Below are 16,586 nucleotides of genomic sequence, written 5' to 3'. Positions count from 1 at the left end.
AAATATCTCAAAATAAGATTTATTATTATTAATAAATCATTCATATTACTAAAACAATCCTACATAATATTTTTATAAAATAGAAACATATATAAGTTTGAAACGGTACTCTCCATTTATTTCTAAAAATCTAAGTGCATAGTCATCAAATACTTTCCAAAAACTTGCCAAATATTAAGCATTGAAGGAGAGGATAACATCATCACCCTATCATCGAAGAATACTATAATTTATTCAATATAATCATAATCATGTTCAATCATTTGAATCACAAAGTCTAATTCAAACTCAATTCAATCTAATTTAAAACAGAAATAAAATTAAGTTGAAACAGTTTTGAGTCTAATGCATTTTAAATCTAATTTTGTGTTCACACAAATTATATACCAAGACTAAAAGGACTTTTAGACATACAAGTTAGGAAAATATCACCCCATCATATTCATTACCAAGGTCACTACTTTCTAAAGTAAATAATGATAGGTAGAATAATAAAATATTCACCTCAAAGTATTGTGAGTAGACATGGCATTCGCGTGGCTTTCCTTTCACTGTCCCAAACCAAACAACACATGCTCATCTTCGGTTTACAGCAAAAATGCTATCAACACTAAAACAAGTTTATTTTTCCTATAGCCCAGTTTGAAAAAAAAAACAACTAAGGAAACTCACCATCTTCACAACTAGGTCATCCAACAATCCTTTTATTGGTATGCATCAATGTTTTTCCGATATGTATCATTTAGATTACCAAAATGGAATCCATCATTGTACATTAACATATGACCTTTAGAGGAGACATTAACCATCTTTCCTTCTCTTTGGCTTTCACGAACTGTCTTCTTCATTATCTCCAACACCTCATTTGTCAATAGGAAATTACCTAAACAAAAAAAGATAAGATTCATTCTGAAATTTTCTAGCGGATTTCTCATTCAAATGTGGATTCAGATAGAACCACGATCACAAACTACAATCAATACAAGTAAGTTTGACACAAACCTAAATGATTTGTGGCAAATTGTAGTCCAATATTGTCTTGGGAAAGCATGAATGGATGAGCCATTACACCTGCATTATTGCTTCTAACTAAGACATATGGGAAGAACAAAATAAGACATACAGGAAAGAAAGATAAGCAATGGTTCTAAAGTTGAAAGTAAAGTCACATACATCATATGGTTTAAAGGAAGAGTAGAGGATTTGAATTCAACAAATTTCCTTACAGATGTCATTGAACTTAGATCCAATTCCCTACCATCTATTTTAGATTTAGGTATCTATTTCAGTATTTCTCCTTTACTTTCGCACCACTGTCTACATTCCTAACTGCCATCACAACATGCACACCTCGTAAGGCAAGTACACGGATTGTATCCATCCCAATTCCACTTGAAGAACTGGAAATCAGATTCAAATTCTATCTTCGATGAACAACACTAGATTCTACTACTAATATCCACGATCAACCTGATAATCAAATAGAAGAATTCCAAGTTTTAATCGATTTCTGATCAAATAAAAAGTGAGCGATCAGAGATAAAGAAAATGAAGAAATTTGTAGAGCGACCAATAACAATGGCAATGAGGCCAATTCCATCGATCCCTTAAGTAACTTCTTCAGTTGTAGACGAAGCAGCGAACCTAGATGAACCCTTTCTTCGAAACATTCACATTTTACTCTTCTGAGATTTCCTTTGCTAAATTACTTCGCTTTTGACATTTTTGAGCTGAGCATATATAAAAGAAAGATAAATGATTGGGAGTGGGAATTTGAGGGAGAGAATGACGTGACGCAATTTGATTAGCCAAAAAATAACAAAATTTCTCTCTCTTCTCTCTTCTCACCTTTTATCATTTTTCCAACCTGTAGTGACACATCATTCCCTCTCTCATTCCCTCCCTCAAATTCCCTCCCTCTATCACTCCTCTATAAGAAAATGTGCCCTGGATTCAGGTCTGTGGTATTGGTTCCAGATCCAAAGCTAGATAGCTCATTTCAGACTGAAGCTAACCAGATATTAGGCTCTTTGTTATGCCAATTTTTTTTATTGATTTTCAAAAATAAAGTGGTTGTATTAAAAATTTTCAAATTAATTATTTTTATTTAATTTAAATTGAAAATTTTTCTAATAATTTAAATTGTTATTTGATTATCATAAATTTCCGATTATTTAAAATTGAACCCTGAAATTAATTATTTTTAATTCATTTTAAAAATGTGTCACGAATCAATGACATCTTTTAAAAATAATATTTTATTTTTAAAAAAAATCCTGACACACAAATCGAGAATGAATTCTCGAATCTCGAACTTTTTACGGGAAAAATTTCCGGATTATTTAAAATTGAACTCCGAAATTAATTATTTTTAATTCATTTTAAAAATATGTCACGAATCAATGACATCTTTTAAAAATAATATTTTATTTTTTAAATAAAAATCCTGACACACAAATCGAGAATGAATTCTCGAACCTCGAACTTTTTACGGGAACCTACACAAAGTAGTTTGTTTTAGTTACAATTATGCATCGGACGACTACGATCATTAAAACTTCAACAATTTTTCTCCAATTAGATAGTCCACCAAAATATACTTAGGATGGTAACCCAAATATGTAGATCTGCCATATCAACCACATCAATCTAAACTTCTCAACAATTACCCAATGACTCGGACATCACTTAATGAATATGATAATACTCTACAAAACACTTTAAATACTAGTCACTTCTCGACAATGTAAAAATAAGTGAGTTGTTGATTCAACCTTTCGTGACACATACGACTAGCCATAATACAATCTTTTTGATACACATATCATTCGTGAATAGTGCTACATCCAAAGAACGAGATTTTGGATGGAATCTTTGACTCTCAAAGTTTCTCCTAACAAAAATTATTTTGGAATCATCTTAGCAAACAACTTGTAATAATTTCCCACATGGAAACTATCTATATATTGTCAATGCATAACGTTTTGTTCAGACATGGATGCTTGCTTTTGTCCTATCAAAAGTAAACTCGATTATGGGACGAAGTCTCCATAACGTTGAATCTCATTTTATATATAATTCGGCTAGAGAAACCATTTGACCAATGATCAAATATTTCCTTAATTGTGACATTTCTATATATAACAATTGAAACAAACTCAAGATACGTCATAACTAGACTTTTGACACTACACCAAATGTCGTCCCAAAAACTAATCGAAAAACTCAATTATATCATATTGTATGGATTTATTTTTAAAATAAAAAATTGTAATTCCCCAAAAGTCTTTCTCCACTAATGTTTTAATTGAGAATTAAATTCGCAATTTTTTAATCTATTATAGTTGCTCCACTTATATGTACTAATTAACTAGCTGCATATTTACACCTCATATAAATTAATAGAAAATAAATTAAATCCAAATTCTTCAACCACATGTAACTGATCACTATGTGTAAGCACTAAAAATTTACATACTAAATTTATTAATTTTAAAATATTTATTTTGATTATATTTTAATAAATAAAATCAAAATGATCAAAACCAATGCCAAAGTCTAATCAAACAATTAATTAAATTAATTACGGTAATAATTAAATCATAAATTAACTAAAGATGATGGCCAAAGAAAATAAATAAAATAATTTGGGATAAATATTGTATCTATTTTGTCTCAAATTTTAATTTTAGAAAAAACAAAAGGGATTAGAATAAATAATTTAGGATAAATGTTGTATCAATTTTATCCCAAATAAATTATTTATTAAATCAAAATATATACAAAAATAAAATAAATTGAAAAAATAAATGTCATGTTTATTTTAAATATTTGTATATTTTAAAAGATTTAAAAATAAAGTAAAAAAGGTGAAAGAAAAATCAATTTTAAATAAACCCTTAAGATAAAAATAAAAATAAATAAATCTGTAATCCAGTGCTGCCAAAACCTAGAGAAGTCGCTGCAGCAGGAATTACAGCCGTCAGATGAGCGTTGGATTGTCATCCAACGCCCATGAGTTGTCCGCGTCGCCTACTGCAACGAAAGGAATGCAATTTCGCGCCGCACAGGATCAACGAACGCGCACCTCAGCGCCATTAGCCGATAAGCGACGGAACGCTCCTATGTTTGCCATTTACACTCGAAATAATGTCGTTTCACCCTAGATCGTCGTCTTCATCGCAATCGACGGGAAGATAAGAACATTAGCCTTCTTTTATTTTTCAAAGATGGAACTCTGTCATTTATTGATCATTCGACCTCATTCAAAAAGTGAAATAGTTACCCTACTTTGGTGATCATTTTCCATACATCTAGTGTCGCAATTACGACCTAAATCGGCAACTGTCCGAAAGAACAACCAAAACATCATTATGGGTGTTAGACTAAATGAAGCCCACTTGATCGATCAACTGACTAAGGGAGGCTTGATCGATCTGAAGGCAAAAGATCCACTCTCAAGCCCTTAATCAAAAAAATTCAGAAATTCGCCATTAAAACTTCAATTTCTGGATTTTCCGAAATTCTGTATAAGGTATTAAAGTTTAGATTCAAGCATCCCCAAAACTTCTACAAAGTCTAAGGAGTGTTTTCCAATCTTTGATAAACTTTCAATCACCATTTTATTCAAACTTGCAGTTTGAAATTATAAATTTTATATTTCAGTTTTCATAAGTTTGTATACTACTTGATTGTTTGATTTCTTGATTGAAAAACGATAATGGGATCATTTCCAAAACTTTCTAATAAAGTTAAAACCGATTAATCGATCTTAAATAAAAGAACCCAAATTTGAATTTGTAAAATTTCAAAATCGGGGTTTTTTGTTCTTTAGTTAATCCTCAAGAACAGCCGTCCAAAAAGCTTGTCAACATGTTTCTAATGATGTTGGGAACCTATTTAGATAATGTTTAATCCATCTCGATCATTTTTTTTTATCAAAATTTACATAAAAATGAAAATTGTAAGTTCTTGAATTGGTCAAAATGAACAGTTAGTGTTCATATTTTGGTATCAATCAATCATATAAAGAATAATAAAGATATTGACAAAACTCCTTACACTTCATTAAATCTTAAAACCAAAAACCATATTTTTTGTCTCAAAATTGTTTTAAACAAATCGAACATCACCCATGTTGAATGATACATTGGGATGATGTTCATACAGATCTTGGGAGCTTTGTGAAGTTATCTAGGCCCTTGGATTGAAGAATCCATGCCTCAATAAAACTGCAAAACTTTCAGTTTTGATGTTCTTGAGGACCGAGTGGTCCGACAAAGGAATTGTGACTAGGACCGAGAAATTATGGCCAGGATCGAGAAGTCTAACCGAGAGGAATTTCGACTAGGACCGAGAGCTCCGACCGTGGATTTTAACATCCGACCGAGAATTTGAACCTGGGACCAAGGAGTCTCGTACCTGACCGATATGTTAGGATTTGTTTAAAATCTTTTAATCTTGGCAGATTGTGCCATTATTGTTGAGAAGTTATGATAATGCATCCATCAACATTATCCTTACATACAAATCCTATAGCTATATTGAAAATTCAAGGATTCAAAATTTTGCAGGTGAAAAAATAGTTTTAGACGTAGTTAATATTCCCCGATAAAATGAACTTTTGAAGGGAAACAGCAATAGTTCTATTAACATAAAGAGGAATTACAAATTAGAAAAAAGAAGGCGAAATTACCTACGAATACTCCTGTCTCAAGTTTCATCGTCCCAACTTCCTTCCCATGCCATGTGAACTAAGAAAATTAAACTTCACTGCCAAGAAAATTCAAAAGAAAGGAAGGAAGGAAGAGATGCAAGATCACTCGACCCACGAAATCCCCGTTCTTCCTCCACACAATGCATCTTCTAGACCATTAGCCACGGTGACCGTCGCTAATTCTTCGTTACCGTTCGGGGCGACGCATCATAGAAAAGCCCACTCGGAGATGAACATCTGGCTTCCGGATGATCTAGATCTCATGTTGGATTCCTTCGACGATATTGGGCATGAAGAAGATCTCATTTTCTCTTACACAGACATCGAGAAGCTCGGATCTAGCTCCGTTGCTGATGAAAATGTTGTTGATTGTAGGATCGAAAGTTTCAGCGACGGACTTCAAGTCGAGAGTAATATGAGGCCTCGACACCGCCATAGCAGTTCCCTTGGTTGCGCTATTCTGCTAAGCGAGAGTATAGATACGAAAAAGGCAATGGCTCCTGATAAACTTGCAGAATTGTGGACGATAGACCCCAAACGGGCAAAGAGGTAAAAATGACTCCTTTTTTCATACTTTATTTCTAAATCTTGTATTCAAAATCATTGTTGTATATTGCCATTATCATTTGGTGGTCGTTTGGATTGAAAGGAGATCTTTTTTGACAAGGAAAATCCGATTTTAACATTGATAAGTAATCTTATTTCTTGGCCTTATTGAGACTATTCAGTGTGCATGGGACATGTTAGAGTTGGATGTTCTTCATAAGCTTTAATTTTGGTTGAATCTCTTAATTTGTTTATGATTTTCATTTTTGTTTCCATATCCTGTCTCTTGGGGTGTTTTCAAAAAGATAATAATATGAAAATGCATGTTAACTGAATAACATACAGTTAAAAATTTACTAATACCACTTCCAGCATTGTTGTAAAATGGCTGTCTTCTCATATGTTGTACTGATTTCCTATCATCCTGGTCCAGCTTTTCACTTATAGCAAAAGTCTTTGTAGTATTCATGAGATAAGTTTTTGACAGTTAGCAGTGGGGTATGCAGAATTCTGGCTAATCGACAATCTGCTGCTCGTTCAAAGGAGAGGAAAGCTCGTTATATAACCGAACTTGAAAGAAAAGTGCTGGCACTTCAAACAGAAGGAACCACCCTTTCTGCTCAACTCACACTCTATCAGGTTAATCTCCACTGCTCATTCCATGTTTCAGTTTCAGTGCTATTTATCCCTTGGCTTTATATTCTAGTGCATGGGCATTAGGTTATTTTGAGGGAATTATATAAAATAATTGTTAATATATAGTTTAAGGACTTGTTTCTGGATTTTCGGTTCTTGAATTGATAATTTTACATTCTCGCCCAATCCTAACTCAAAATATTAGAACAATGAGTACTATTGTTGAAATACATTATTAGTTGCATCATAGTCATAAAATATACTCCAAAAGTTCTTTCAAAAAATTGTTAACCTAGGTTAACTGAACTCACTCTAACCCGACCTAGCCTTTTATCAATAATCCAACACTAAGGCAAGCTTGAATCAGATTCAAACTTGACTGAAATAATGATACATTTCGGCTAAACATTTATAATGGTCTATTTGTTATCACATTTTATGATCCGAACTATGATGTAGAAAATCTACATTTGCGATCATGTTTTCCAATACAATGTTCTAATCTGAATCAAGATCGATAAAACAGTCTTCATACCAAATTAAGCAAAAAAAACACATGATTTTCGAAAGGATCATTCCCATACCAATTTCTTAATTCTACCAATTTGAGTACTCAACTTCATACTAAATTGAGTATGTTACATGGGATTAGTAGTTAGTCTTCAAACCAATTTAACTTTGTCAATTTTCCAAGGATCATGATAGTGACACATCAGTTTTCAAATAGCTCAATATCAAAATCTTAATGTGATTACTGATTAGTATAAAATGCCAACTTAATATGTTCCTTGACACCTATTGGGTAATATATTCTTTATGTTTGTGGGATATCTGTAAAGTCAATCTTTAAGTTATCAATTTGATGTTGTTGGCCCCTGTTGGAATTGATTTTTCTCAATTTTTGGTCATATGATGAAAACTTTCATGAGAATGTGAACATTTTCTTATTATTTGAAAAGCTTATAATAAACTAAGCCTTTGTTGTTCTCCTCTACAGAGAGACACAAAATGTTTGAGCAATGAAAATACAGAACTTAAGCTCCGGTTACAAGCTATGGAACAACAAGCTCAGCTACGCGATGGTATTTTCCTCTAGTTATTATTTTTTCCGCCAATTTATAAACAAATATGTAGATATCTGGTTTATTTATATTTGGAAAACAGCACTGAATGAAGCATTGAAGCAAGAAGTAGAAAGGCTGAGACATAATAGTGGAGAAATGACATCTGATGCATACAATAATACTAATAATAATCATCTAGGAGGAGCAGGGATTCAAAATAACCCCTTTTCCAGGCAAATGCAAATGCCTTAGTTTTAATACAAAACTCAACAAGTTACAATAGGACCTCCAATTTATGCATAACTTAAAGAAGAAAAACATTTTGATCCCACCTTTATTGGGCTTTATAACTTTCTTTCTTCTATTGTCAATAGAGAGGCTACCACTTACAAATCATTCATAAGTATAGTATATTTTTGTAATTCAAATTCATTTCATTCCTTTGTTGATTTATTTGGGTTCCCTTGACCAGTTTTTGTAAAACTGTTTGGAGTTTGTATTAATAGAATTGTTATAACAATGACTTCTAATGATAAAATGTATATATAAACCATGTTGAATTGGTGTAGTTGTATTTTCTTTCATGTGTATTGGTTAATTGGAAGTTGGATTATCCATTTGTGTAGTATCAATAGGAAGGGTTAATTATCTTTGGTTAAAATTCATTGCTTTGATGGAAACACAAGGTTGGTCAGTTCTTTTTATGTTATATCACTAATTTAATCATCCAAATATTTGAAATTTGTCGGTTTTTATTTGACAATTGTTTTTGTTTTTTCGACATTCACTCTTGCAATTTTTACAGAATGTCTCAAAGATTCAACATAATTGACTACTTTGTCAAGAGTGGAGAATTGATAGAGATATAGTCATGAATACAAATCTTTATTATCACAATAAGTGTTAAATACTATAATTACTAAATCAATTTCATTTATGGTCAAAATTAATTTTGAATTTTGTTAATTGTGAGAGCAAAGCTTGCCTTGCTACCTGTCAAAACTTTTTTTTCGTCAATTAAATCTTCTAACAAAATGACTAAGTTTATAGTTTCAAATAAAAAAAATAACTGTCCATATATATATTCTAAAAAGTAAGAAAGTTTTTCAATATCTGATTACAAGAAGATTGCAAAGCACCTATAGATCAAACCAGACCAAATGAGCATAAAGTTACGACAAAAATCGACACAAGTTACAAGCAAAAGAATCGAAAACATCCTCATTGGCGGGGAGCAAAGACACGCTCCAGCAGAAACAGTTGTCCATCCAACAAGAGACCAACCATAAACTTAATTAAATTAATGAGATTACAAAATAGTGTATATCTGTGTCCTGATATACATAAAAAGCAAAAATTTAAGTGTTTTCATGTAAGGGACATTATCTTAAGTTTAGTGATTGACACACAAAACTAGCAAACAAACACATCCCAGATGATTGTGTTTCCAAATAATAAATTTTTTAACAAAATGCACGACCTTAAGATCACTAAAAGAAGACAAGAATCATACCATACTCATACAGAATGGGCGAGAATCACAACACTACAGTAAGTTTTTAGAAAGGTAAAAAAGAAGTCAAATTCCCAGGTCAAACCATTTACATGTAGAGACTTGTACAAACATAGGAGGCAATACAAATTAGAACAAGATTTTTCTTCAACAAAGCAAATTGTCAATCCAACAAGACTCAGTGAATCTAATCATCCTTATCCTTGGATAGGTTCATGGGAAATCTGCTGATAACACTTTCGTCCACAATCTTATAGTGCTTTGAAAACTGTTTATGGAGGAAATTAGCGTATCGATCAATATGTTGTTGATACCTATTGTACAAGGCAGGAACAGTGACAGACAGAACAATCCCTGTACCAATCATTTAATGTGAAACCGTATAAGAAACTACACAAAACATCAGAATAGCAATAAAACCATCTTTGTTAGTATCCCTTCACAAGATAATAAACCATGTAAAGTCCAGTATGGGGTTCATTCATGTTTCTTATTGAAATCAAAACAACTTTATGCGAAATGTATTGTCCAAACCTGTCCACTACTATTTGAACATTATTAATTTATTACATTGAGTATTCTTGCAAAAACTGTTAATATCATCTAGAAACTTTTCTAGCAATACTATTATTTGTTACCTTTTTTCTTAAATTGTCATAACAAAAATACAAAGAAAGGTCTCAAGGAACAACAACAAAGCAAACTAAAACAAAACACTCCAAAATGGAGAGGAACAAAAAAAAAACAGGAACAACAAACAATGAACATGCAGAAAAAAAGCTAACAAGCCATAAGATCCTCCGACAAATCCACAGCAGAGGTGTTCGGAGATCTAACCACAACAATACTTTCATTTGTTATGTTGGCTATTCGAATTAGATCACCCCAACAGCTATCCATACTTCTATACCAGATGGAAATGTATTGTTTCTTAAGCTGAGACTACTATGCTTTCAATAGTAACCAACCACATTTTAAAACCAATGGCTTGTTTGATATTGGATTAGTTGAATTTAATCCAAATAAACTACCCTTACTTCATCAATAACATCTTCTATCAAATCATTTAACTAAAATATCAAAATATCCTTACTTTATAACATTGTAAAATATTTAAAACAAAGAATATATTAGTCATTTAACTCAAATAATCAACTTTTCTTTACAGAATGGTTTATTCTAAAAAATAAACCCTGCATCAAACAAGCTAAGATTTAAGTGTGTTTATATATTTAAAATAAATTGAACGGTTCCTCAATAATTGAAACAAAACCACAACAACAAATTTGTTAGGTTTCATTGCCCAAAACTATTCTAGAACTTTTGTAAATGAAATTCACAACTTCTTTATAGTAAATTGAATTTGTATAGTTTCCATAAAGGACATAAAAGGGGCATACCTATATATGCAAGTGTCAGGAAAGAAAGATAGCTACCAACTACTGATAACAGCCACAGGGAGATCACCACCTGTAAATTAGCAACCATTTTGATTAAAGATTATGTAGAATAAGATTCCATATGATCAACAAGCAAGAAAAGGGAAACTTGTGGTTTAATGTGTATAGGAGGATGTAAACATAACAGCAAATCCAGTATATAGAATGTCAAACTGGAAATTGAACCAGCGTATAGCTGTTCTCTCTCTAGCAAATTTCCTTACCATCTTTCCATCTTCAAAATCAAGACAAATTGATATGCATCCATTATTTAAGCTAATCACGGGAAAAATGATTGACTGGAAATATAAAGCACAAATCAAAGAGATTTTATTTATTTATTCTAATTTTCATTTTCTTATGTAAATAATTGTAGCACAACCAGAGTAATAGAAACCTCTTATTTAACAGCTTGTGCATATATGAATTGACCCAACTGTGGCATTCGAAGCAGCTGCTTGGATCACGAAGTTCATCACAAACTCAAAGACCAAACAAGAACAATTAAGTTCTTATTTGGTCTTAATCACGTTTCGATTCATGCTGTTCCAGGATTTTAAGCCAACGTAAACAACAAGTATGAGGTTTTTCCTGTTTTTCCTTCAGAGAATTACAAACATCGTGTGATCGGCTTCAGATTTTTGTATCCTTGTATACTATGTATATTGAAAATTTATCAAACCAAGCTCTTTGTGACTTCTTTAGTCCATATAAGAACTTTGTAATTTGCACATTTTGTTTGGAAGTGACTTGACTCCTGATGGGAATCATTTTCATACAGACATTTTCTTCCAGATCTCTGTTTAGGAATACATTTGTTACTTTAAGTTGGTTGGTGTAGTTGATAATCTTTTGTAACATCAGGGACCAGTAGTATTATGAACCTGTTGAGCGTTGTCACTGGGGTGAAGGTGTCCTGGTAGTCAATATCATATAGTTGCGAGAAACGTTTGGTAACAAGAGAGCCATACCACTGGTTTGGAGGTGACTCCGGATGGGAATTTCATATAAACAACTTCTTCTAGATCTCTGTTTTGAAATTCATTTAGTATGTCAAGTTGGTGTAGTTGATGGTTTTTTGTAACTTCTAGGGCCAGTACTATTATGAAGTTGTTGAGTTTTGTCACTAGGGCGGAGGTTTCCTGGTAGTCAATATCATAAAATTCCGAGAAACCTTTGGTTACGAGTGCTACAGTTGGGTCAGTTGAGTGTAGCACTAAATCATACTGAATTCGCCTTGCTTCAGATTGTAAATCGTACTCAAACAACTCCAAGGTGCTTCTAGTTTGAGAGTAGGTCTCTAAATGTATTATCTCCTCTCCCCTGATGAATATTTCCATCGAATTGGACCACTAGAGAATGTTTGTTCCGGTGAATTTGGTGGTGTGATTTAGATTGGGTATAGACGTATTCAAAGAGGATGTTTTAGAGGCACACCTCTGATATCATAAAAACAAACTGAGAGAGAATGAATTGGAGATGTCGAGAGAAGATTTTTGTGTCTTTCATATATGCACATGCTGTTAATTTATACAAGAGGTTTGTACTACTCTAGTTGTATTATAATTATTTGAACAAGGAAAGGAAATTAGAATAAATAAAAACTTCCTTTATATGTGCTTGATTTTCTGAGTCAATCAATTTTCTCATGATAAGATTAAATAATGAAAATAACGGCTGCATATCAATGTCTTGATTTTGCTTGGTTTCACTTCCACATTTCTATACAGTTATAACTGAGAAATCATATGTTCCTTTTATTGGCATTCTCTCCCACAAGAAGTTTTACCACCGATCACAATCACAGTTGATCTATAGGGACTAGGGAGGATAAGGAAATCAAACTATAAGGTTTAAATTTGAAAACTAAATTAAAATTGTTAAATTTCTCCAGATTGTGAGGAAAAGTGAGATTGTTCCACAAAAAAACAACACACCCATAATATGAAACAAGTACAAGAATGTGACTGTTTCGAAAATAATCCCCATATTGATCAGTCTTCTTCCAATTTTTCCCGTCACAGCAACACATAGCCTAACATATTTTCTACAACTGATGTGTCTAGAGAACTGGAAGGTTAAATGGATCATTTGAGATCATAGAGCTGATATAAATGGAATCACTCACATCTCATGAAATAGGGCATCAAACAAAAACATCTATGTCACATAGAATTGGAGTTATGTATTTGCCTTACTAACCTTGAAGAATAGTGCAAAGTCTTTCCCCAGGGTTATGTCATGAGCCATAAGCAGCATGTTATTAATTTTGACACGAAATGATGCAGCAGCATTATTCACCATTTCTTCAGATAAGACTAGCTCTGGTAGTGACCTGAGTTGCCTAAAAAGAAAACCAGGTTACTGATCCACGGTCATTAAAGAAAGAAAGCTAGTCAACATGCAAATAAAACTGATAAGAAATGAACAATTCATACTTATTCCTAATAACAGCAAAGTTAGCCCGTAGAAACAGCATCACAATCAAGACCATCAAGACATCGGAACAAAGAGACAGCAAAGACAATCCTGACCACTCAAAAACAAGCCAAGCAATTGTAGCTACTATTATAGTGCCACATGAGATTCGCCACCTCCTCCACAGCATAAGGTCAGCAGCTAAGTATCAAAACACACAAGTTAAGAAATCAATTTAGAATAGCATGTCAACAAAAAGCATTCCATTTCCTTTATTTTTCACTTCAAATAAACCAGTAATCACTTGACATTCTTACTTCCACATCTTTGTTATTCTCAGAGCTTCAGTATCAAATACAGATAAATCCACAACATTAATGTAAGATCATATCCCCAATCAGATGTTTAGATGTGAGCTATACTCAAAGAAGAGTGCAATTTCTGACTGAATTCCTTTTAAATTAAGTGACAAAATTCTATTTAATGTTGAATACTAGATGTGAATATCTTTGTGCTTCATAATACAGTAAATCAGGCAAATAATCATGCTTTCAATTAACAAATAAGAAAAGAAAAAATGGGTTCTTACTCTTACCTTTACCACCACCCATTAACCGATGAATTGACGTTTGCCGGCCGGAAGATCGGTCCGATGAACAGCCCGGCGTAGAAGAAGTTGGAAAATGATTGTTAGTTCCATCTCCATTCCCCTCTATATTACATAGATCATACGAACACTCCATCTAATTAACTATCAATCAAAAAACACAGAACGACTTACGAATCTCATATGCACGTCAACACACTATCCTGTTTACATTTTCTAGCAGAGAGACGAGATTCAGATCGATCCTCATAATCGAGGATTTCGTGATCGCCGATTTCTAGAACCCTACTTGATGGATACTAATATCGAATTCAAATATTCAAGGCAAACCAAAATTTTCGAACAACGAAGTTAACAATTTGTGTATGTGTTTCAGTGTGTGAGAGAGAAAAGAGAGTCCGTGTGTTTAATACTTTGATCGTTAAAAGCAAAATAGCATTTGATTTGTTTATTTTGTAACCTAAACGTCGTCGTAAGCTAATCACAACTAATCAAAATTCAACTTTCCTCGTTTTGAATTTTAATGTGGGATTGATTATTTGGGAGGAAATTTGAGGAGATGACCTAACAAATGTTTTAAATGCGAAAAGTGCGAGTTAAAAAAAAAAAGCGTTGGTGACTTTTTTACTGTTTTTGGACGAAAATGTTCCAGTTGCGTCACGCAACCTTAGGTTACGTGTTGCGTAACGCAATTTTTTATTTTTTTATTTTTAAAAAAATTTTAATTATGAATTTTTTTGAACGAAAATGCCCCAGTTGCGTCACGCAATCGCGAGACGAAAAAAAATTAAAAAACAAAAAAAAAATCCGATTGCATCACGCAAGCAACTGGAGTTGCGTTACGCAAAGATATAATTGTTATTAAAAAAAGAGTGTCACCAACGCTATTTAATTTATGTCCCACACTATCGGCTGTTAAACCTATTAATGAGTCATTTCTTCAAATTTCTCTATTCAGAGAGTTTTTAAATTTTAAGGGTAAAACTAAGATAGTTTGATGAAAATTTGAGTTTTTGTTTTAATATATTTGATTTAAATTATTAAAATATTTGTATGTTTAAATTTATAAAAATAAGTATATTTTAATTAATAAATTAAATAATTTTGTGATTAAAAATTTTCTATTTTTAAATTTTAAATGAATTGTATAGTCTTTATCAAGAGGATTCTTAAGTCTCATTTTACTTTAAAAAATTATATTTGATTTTCACTATAAAAATAAATACTTTAATTTAAAGAATTATAGCAGTTGAATGCCAATTTGAATTTGAAATTTATAAAAGGTTAATTTTTGGTTTAAATTTCCTCTATGATAAGCTCACATGATGAAGTTACATTTGTGAAATTAATTCAACTCAATGCGCTAAAGATAAATAAAATGCATATTTATAAAATTATAATAGATAATACTCCCTTCTTAGTCGTCATTATCATCGTTTTCATCATTCTTTTTAATGTCAACATCTATGGTCTGAACATAATGAGCTTTGACAGCCTAGTAGTTTTGTTATTTATCAAAAAAAAATGATAATAAATTTGATAAGGAGACTTTCATTTAACTTTTTTTCTCATCAGCTCACCGACTTCTTCTTCTTCTTCGACCACTTATCATCACTTATATGTCAACTAGTAATATTTTTTCTTACCTAATAAACCTCTCATATTATTAATCTCGTGACCTCACTTGTGCACTCAACCATCTCAACATTACCAACATCATTTACCCTCACTTTTGGCAAACCAATCACTCATCATATTACCAATCTTTTTACCCTCACTTCTTTCGCAAACCAACAATCTCGTTCATATATTTAACCACCAATATTTTTTTTATACACCAACTACCAATCTTAATCACACTTTCACACACCTCTTATCCCTCAACAAACTAATCATCAATCTCAATCACACTTTCACACGCCTCTTATCCCATGATAAACTATATCAAATCACATTTTCACACGTCTCTTATCTCTCAACAAACCAATCACCAATCTCAAACGACCTCTAATCTTGTGACCTCACAGTTTGGTCAATCAAATATTTGATTTATATTTTTTACTCATCTGTTACTAGCCTCTTATCCCTCAGTAAACCAACAATCAATCACAATGTTAGCGACCTCTTATCCCTCGACAAACCAACCATCAATCACTTTCACACGCTTTTTATCTCTCGACGAACCAACCACCAAAATCTCAATTGACCTCTAATCTTGTTACCTCATGATCCATTGTTACTGACATCTTATCCCTCGACAAATCATATCACAATCACACTTTCACACATCTCTTATCCATCGGTAAATCAACCACCAATCTCAATCAATCTTTAACCTTGTGACATCACACTTTTGTCAATCAAATATTTGATTCATATATTTTAACCACTAATATCTCATTTGTTACCGGCCTCTTATCCCACAATAAATTAACCACCAATATCAACCACCTCTATGTTTGATAAAATAAAAAATTAAGTTTTGAATAATAAACTTTAAGTACATAATGATTTAAATATTTTTGTTTAATAATATCTGAAAAAAATACAACGAGACTATTATACCTGTATATATTAATTATATTAGTTAATAAACTCAATACATTGAAGCATATAATATATTAATTAAAATTAATATTATTTTTAA

The 16,586-nt window shown here is 32.1% G+C and overlaps 2 protein-coding genes and 1 pseudogene across 2 annotated transcripts; 1 reads left to right on the top strand and 2 right to left on the bottom strand.

Annotated features, from left to right (window-relative positions):
- Positions 1-704: 704 nt before the first annotated feature.
- LOC124909724 lies at positions 705-1,705 on the bottom strand (annotated as a pseudogene).
- Positions 1,706-5,741: 4,036 nt separating this feature from the next.
- On the top strand, positions 5,742-8,506 carry LOC124909723 (bZIP transcription factor 18-like). Its single transcript, XM_047450373.1, has 4 exons — positions 5,742-6,265; positions 6,769-6,901; positions 7,896-7,980; positions 8,063-8,506. The coding sequence occupies exons 1-4, from the start codon at positions 5,742-5,744 to the stop codon at positions 8,212-8,214; spliced, it is 894 nt and encodes a 297-aa protein (XP_047306329.1). The 3' UTR covers positions 8,215-8,506.
- Positions 8,507-9,322: 816 nt separating this feature from the next.
- LOC124945403 (reticulon-like protein B16) lies at positions 9,323-14,322 on the bottom strand. The gene is made up of 5 exons (XM_047485830.1): positions 13,928-14,322; positions 13,353-13,533; positions 13,117-13,258; positions 10,876-10,945; positions 9,323-9,829 (listed from the first exon to the last, which is right to left on the bottom strand). Exons 1-5 carry the CDS (start codon positions 14,073-14,075, stop codon positions 9,663-9,665), a joined length of 708 nt encoding a protein of 235 aa, XP_047341786.1. The 5' UTR covers positions 14,076-14,322; the 3' UTR covers positions 9,323-9,662.
- Between the last annotated feature and the right edge of the window lie 2,264 nt (positions 14,323-16,586).

Source organism: Impatiens glandulifera, chromosome 7 (assembly GCF_907164915.1).
Source record: "Impatiens glandulifera chromosome 7, dImpGla2.1, whole genome shotgun sequence".
NCBI lineage: Eukaryota > Viridiplantae > Streptophyta > Magnoliopsida > Ericales > Balsaminaceae > Impatiens > Impatiens glandulifera.
This window is presented reverse-complemented; position numbering and strand designations above follow the sequence as displayed.